This window comes from Sinocyclocheilus grahami, unplaced genomic scaffold (assembly GCF_001515645.1).
Source record: "Sinocyclocheilus grahami isolate Dianchi unplaced genomic scaffold, SAMN03320097.WGS_v1.1 scaffold843.1, whole genome shotgun sequence".
Taxonomy (NCBI): domain Eukaryota; kingdom Metazoa; phylum Chordata; class Actinopteri; order Cypriniformes; family Cyprinidae; genus Sinocyclocheilus; species Sinocyclocheilus grahami.
In genome coordinates, this window is record NW_015506022.1 from 334,963 (window position 1) to 341,592 (window position 6,630).

The following is a 6,630-nucleotide window of genomic DNA, read 5'->3' on the forward strand; positions in this document are numbered from 1 at the left end:
GGCTCGACAGCCAATCAAATCGAAGGAAGGACGGAAGTACGGTCCGGCGTAAGAAAGTGTAAATACCTAAATACACGCCAGCAGATTTTGGGTTGGCTGTTTGAAATAATAATTTCTAACACATTATAACATTATCAGTACGGCCTCAACAACATGGGAGGTGGTGACCTTGTAAGTACACCTTCTTTTTTGTAGTAGTAGCGCAGTTGCTAATGATAACAGTTGCGGCCTAGTTTAGCTTGCTTATGAAAGCGTACCAATTTCACTCACTGGCCGTAAATAAAACACTCCACGGCTACCAAGTCAAGTCATTACCTTTATTTATATAGCGCTTTATATAATACAAGTGAAAGCAGCTTACCGTGTTAAGCAGGGTGTTTCAGTAATGCTTGCAAACTAGCTTCTGCTGGAAAGCAGTTCAATAGGACAATAGTAAACACCCAGTGTTTCAGTTCATCGTTGATTCAGTGATGCTGCATCCAGCTCAGTTCAGTAATACAGTCAACTCTATCACACAGACACTATTGCATGAGAACCCACGTGCCTGAGTCGATAATACTGCCAAATATTGAGTGTCCCCAACTAAGCAACCAAGAAGTCATTTAATAAAAGTGATTATCTCCACATCTTTCCCCCCCCCCAAGAATCCAGGCCTTTCATTACAAGTGATTAACTCTGAAATCTGAATTATCTCCACAAATACCACCAGAACCTGAAAAAGAGTTGGCATCCGCAAACTCTTAAAAACATCGAGCGAGTGTGGAAAGCAGAACAGAAGCACGAGGCGGAGAGAAAGAAGATCGAGGAGTTGCAGAAGGAGCTTAAGGAGGAGCGAGCCCGAGAAGAGATCACCAGATATGCGCAAGAGACCGGCGCCGTGAAGTGTGTGACACTGACACAGTCTCTCAGTTTCAGTCAATCCCAGCACAAAGCCTATTCATGAAAGAAGTTGATGTATAATTGGATTATAATAACAGATTTAAGCCTGTAATGTAATCTCAGGTTTCTCAATATTGCAGAAAGAAAGATGACCGACTGGACTGGATGTACCAGGGTCCAGCAGGACAGATCTCTCGGGAGGAATACCTTCTTGGTCGCCCCATCGACAAGCAGATCACACAGCAGTATGAGGACCCTGAGAGCGGACCGTCAGCTGAGACGGGCCTCCTGCCTGGTTCCATATTTAACCCTACAAGTGCTGTCTCTACTAATGATATGGCTGCCAAGATCAGAGAAGACCCTCTATTTGAGATCCGGTGAGTTGGAATGGTATTTTTATTTTTAGCTAAAAGGGTTGTAACCACTGATTTATAATAGTAAACTGGATTGCTCATGCCGTTATTTTGGTATTTCCTAGTATTCCCGTACTTTCTACTGAATTAATAGGAAATCGTATGATTTTAATGAGAAACGTCACCTAACGAGTCAGCGTCTTTATATCTGAAGTATCCCTGTGCGTTCTTACAATGCAAACGTCCTAAGCGTTTAAATGGTTATTTGTTTAATGTCGGGTTTCCTGCGTATTAAAGGGGTCATATGATGCTGCTAAAAAGAACATTATTTTGTGTATTTGGTGTAATGAAATGTGTTTATGCGGTTTAAGGTAAAAAACACATTATTTTCCACATACTGTACATTATTGTTTCTCCTCTATGCCCCGCCTTTCTGAAACGCGTCGATTTTTACAAAGCTCATCGGTCTGAAAAGCGAGGTGTGCTGTGATTGGCCAGCTATACGTGCACATTTAGAGTGCGTCCTTTCACTGAAAATATATATATTTCATATAGTTAATATCACGTGAAGAGACGTTTTTTTCTCAAAATCAGCATGATTTCAAATGTGATATTGATTTCAGACAACAGTTCAATAAACAAGTTAATATTAAGAGATTTACGTTTTAGACACCATATTGCCTGTTTTTGCTCTATTTCGCCTACAAAAATAATTCCAAACAGAACCACGGCACTGCTTTGTTTTTCTAAACAACCATGACGTGTTTCGTTCCTGAATGAATCAACCGTTTATTAAAAAAAAATGTTTTAATCATTTCAAATAGCAAAACATTATTTATGCATTTGTGTAACTGCAGGTTAAATCATTCCATGTCCCTCTGAGCTGCATTAAACAGTGTGTAAATACATCTAAATGCCACTTCAGATGCAGCTTCTGTGTTTCCTCTGCATTGCAAAGATACATTTTGTTGATACTGATTTCATTTGCCCTGGTAAAAGCCCAAAAGTCTTATTCTAACCAACTGATTAAATGCTCCACACTTTTAGAAAAAAATGGCTTTATAAAGGTAAAAATGCCCATAAAAGGTAAAAATCTATTTAAACTCATTGAAAAAGATTAGCTACTTTCTATCACTGCTGTGAACTAACCACCACACAGAATATGAAGAATATCAAAAACATTAGGAGTCAGCTGTCCACGGTAGTCCTTAATAAACTCTTAATATCTTTTAGCCCTAAACATGAAAGCTAGTAGAGGCTAGTGGAAACCAGTTCAATGTAAAAAAAAAAATTTGTTTTGAGCAGAAATAACCAGCGGGCCAGTATCGCAACAATTAAATTGTGCAGCCCTAATAAAAAGGCTTTTCTTTCTTTTTTTCACTCCATCTGTATGATCCACATGTGCAGTTGTTAAAACAACGCTGCATTCATTTGGTACACATGCATGCCGTACCAAAAGGCCTAAACCAAAAATTTTCAGTAAAATTTGTACCAATACACCCCTATTAAGTAGGTTAAACAATTGTTTTTATAAAATACAAGTGATGAGTCAGTACTATTATTGTGGTAATCAACTTTATGCCACAAATAATGTAGATTGATCTTAATTTATATTTATCTGGATCTAGGAACTTTCCTTCAAAGTTCTTGTAAGATAAAATGTTTACAGTAAGTGTAATCACTATTTCATTTTCAGCAAACGTGAAGAGGAGAAGAAGAGAGGGGTTCTTACAAATCCTGTTAAAATGAAAGAAATCCAAAAGATGGTGAGTAGTGTACATTGCATGATATGTTGTGGTATGTTTAGTGCTTCACTTCAAAATGAATTGGTCTTACCTCACAGGAAGTTGCATTAGAAATGTATTTGACAGAAATATAAATTTGCCTAATTGCAATCCAAGGTTAATGACATTCTTGGAAATTAGTATTTCGCTCTGGTCCACAAAATGAAGGTCAGTTTACTAAATATCATGTTAGACTTTCTGAAACACTTTGTCTCTCAATGAACTTTTCTTTGTAAATAAATTCTGCTAAAAAATTGTACTTAAAATCAAATTCTACTTGGAATAATGCATGTTGTTTGTTACCTCAGTTCAAATGCAGGAGTTAAATTGGAATGTAAAAAAAAGGCATTCTCAATTTTTTTCTCAACGTAGTTGCGTCACAATCTTGAAAAGGAAAAGAGGAAACAAAAAAAGAAGAAAAGAGAGGAGAAAGAGAGGAGGAAGGAGAAAAAGCACAGAAAGAGGAGTTCAAGTTGCAATGAGGATGGCACAAAGAATAGGTAAAAAAAATAAAAAATGAATTTGCTGGCATAAATCTCACTTTGCTCCTTGTTTGAGAGAGCGTACCTCATTTAAATAAGTTTTTTAACAATATGTCAATATGTGTGTCTGTTTTGCCAACCAGGTCAAAAGAGAAACGATCAGATGTCTCAACCTCTAATAGACATCACAAATCAGGCTATGGACTTCAAGTAAGTAATTTTCTCTCTGGCTATCCTGCTGGCATGTTTCTTTTGTATTTTTATTAAACATTTTATTTAATTTTTTATATTAAATAATGTTCCTTGGCATATGGCAGCGCAGAGGTTCTGCATTGCCATAATTAGAGCCCGACCGATATATCGTAGCTGATATTATCGGCCGATATGAGCTGGTCACCGATATATCGGTATCTGTGAATATGCCGCCGATATTAATATTTTTTTTACAGAACATATAACGCAGATTAAATAAGTAGATGTTTGCTACTGGTGACCCAGGTCACTGTAGTGTAGAGATGCGCGGATGAGCTCAAACTTCACCCGAGTCCGCTGCTTAAAATTATCCGCCCGCCACCCACCCGTACCTATATTTGATCGTCACATTACAATGATTGTAATTCTTAATTTTGCATGATGATATGATGAATGGACGTTAGAGACTAGAGCTGATCTGCACATCACGGCACACGTCTGCGGTGCATTAAAGCCTGTGTTAAGGCCACTGGAGCTGATCGCGGCCACTCAGTCAATGCTGGTGTTTATACCGGCTGCGCCGCGGCCCAGAACTCATGCTTATCACATCGGTCACATCACATCGCGCAGCGTGACAAAATACAATAGAGTTCTATTTGGTGTAGAATAGAACTAGGGCTGAACGATTTTGGAAAATAATCTAATTGCGATTTTTTCACCAATATTGCGATTGCGATTTAATATGCAATTATTTTTTAAAGCTCTTTAAAGTTCTGTATTATTCAACAAAGATAAGCTATAAATCATTGTATAGTATGACCAACACAATATTAGAAAGATTAAACATGAATGTTCTTTTCTGTATATATGTTACGATGAAATTAGGTGATGCATAAATTGATATGAATGACATTTTTATTTAACAACTACAATCAAAGTATATTGACTGATTTGTTAAACTTCCAACCTTGTAAGCATGTAATAATTGACAACATAAAGCACTGACAAATAAGCCTGGTGTAAACATTAATATGAAAGCCAATAACAAATCACACTGCAGAAATATAAAAACAAATCTGTTGCTTTACCACACTAGGTAATTCAAAGTCACTGTAATAAACATATGTAAACGTGGACTGCAGTTTTTAAACACTATCTGTTAACTTTAGACTAGTGGTTCTCAAACTTTTTTGGTCGTGCCCCCCTTTAAACCTATTAGAAAATCTGCCCCCCTTTCCCGAATCCCCATCCCACCTCAGACTACCAAGTAATTTCACTAAACATTATGAAAAATTAATGCTTTTGTAATTTAAAAAACCTGCAGGGGAAAAAAAACCCACCTGCATCACTTGAGACATTGAAAAATAGCATAGAATAACATTATTATTATTATTCTCTCTGTTATTTATTTCTTTATTTTTTGTGGGTTTCATGCGGTCCGCTAAGGCATAGGACACACACAGGCTTTCCTCCTCACCAACGACATTAAACACTGTCTACACCAGATGCGAGCGGCAAAATACAGTAGAACCCATTTTAATCATGACGCTGTTTACACTAGATGCAGTGCGACACGACAAAACCCAACATTAAACTGATGCCTTGTTCTATTTATGACGTACTGTCACAAAGTTAAAATGATTTGCAACAGTCACTTTGTCACGTCCAGTGTAGAGCTGTTGCGGCGCGACGCACGACTGTAGCGTCCGGTATAGACACAGTGAGTAAAGCCGAGAGCAAGATATGCCTCGTCATATTTTCTGCATTTAGCTTGTGAATGACCAGCACCTGCCTGGGTCTGTGCCACTTCATCTATGGCTTTTCTCTTCCCTTTTACAAACCGATCCATCTCCCATTCTAAGTTACGTCATTTGGCCGTTTAGTTTACTGTTTTATTTTATTTTTTTTTTCTGCCCAATCGCGTTTCGAGGGGGGTCCACTGGTAAAAATCGCGCTCCAGGGAGTAAAATACAAATTTTTTGGAGGGGTTCCTCAAACCGCGGACTTTGCAACACTGTAGCGTGCCAACTTGATGCTTCCTCTGAAGACTGCTTAGATGTGTTCGACTTGAAGCAGCGCTGCTTAGACCGATGGGTGTGTCATCAAAGTACTGCGAGAGCTATAAGAGAGTGCGGACGTCTCCTTATGCTTTCTCTCGCCGTACTTTGATGTCATACACTGATCGATCTTCAAGTACAACACACCTCTTTACTCTCGCCTGTCATGTGACCGAGTGTAATCGCAGCCTGTGCGATTGAAAAATCTATTTTTTTTCATATCGCGATATTATCGCAAATGCAATTAATCGTTCAGCCCTAAATAGAACCCATTATAATCAGTGATATTGTCTACACTGGATGCAGTAAACTGATGGCTCGTTCTATTTATGACGTGCTGACACAAAGTTAAAATGATTTTCAGTGGTCGCTTTGTCGCGTCCTGTTGCGGCACAGACACTGTGTCAGCATAGTGTCAGTACAGTCAGTAACGTAGCAGATTGAAAAGTTAGTATTTTTCTGCAGTCCAATAGACTGCAGTGCGGTGGTGGCTTGAGTCTGTTGAATGGTGATTTAACACTACGTTGTCACCTAGTTGGTGAGACTCAGTACTAAGTAAATAAACAACAATGTCCCCGTCTTTTACTCTCACAGTGAGCTTATCATACTCATTTGCTACATTAGTAGGGCCCAATGATTTCTGCTATGCAGAAAACATGGACCGAATCACGGAATCCAGTCATAAAAACGAAATACTGTATAATGTGAAATTTCATAGAATTTGTCTTATTTTTGATGAATAAATAAAAAACAGGTCAGTACACACACACACACACATATATATATATATATATATATATATATATACAGAGGGTGCGGAGAGTATTCAGACCCCCTTAAATTTTTCACTCTTTGTTATATTGCAGCCATTTGCTAAAATCAT

The 6,630-nt window shown here is 38.0% G+C and overlaps 1 protein-coding gene across 1 annotated transcript in view; it reads left to right on the forward strand.

The window, feature by feature from the left end:
- Nucleotides 1-6,630, forward strand: part of LOC107562839 (pre-mRNA-splicing factor CWC25 homolog) — an 8,926-nt gene continuing 2,296 nt past the window's right edge. The window contains exons 1-6 of the mRNA XM_016247582.1: nt 1-171; nt 710-882; nt 1,020-1,256; nt 2,929-2,998; nt 3,389-3,516; nt 3,642-3,708. Of these exons, the coding sequence (XP_016103068.1) occupies nt 154-171; nt 710-882; nt 1,020-1,256; nt 2,929-2,998; nt 3,389-3,516; nt 3,642-3,708 (693 nt within the window). The 5' untranslated portion in view covers nt 1-153. The remainder of the gene's footprint in view (nt 172-709; nt 883-1,019; nt 1,257-2,928; nt 2,999-3,388; nt 3,517-3,641; nt 3,709-6,630) is intronic.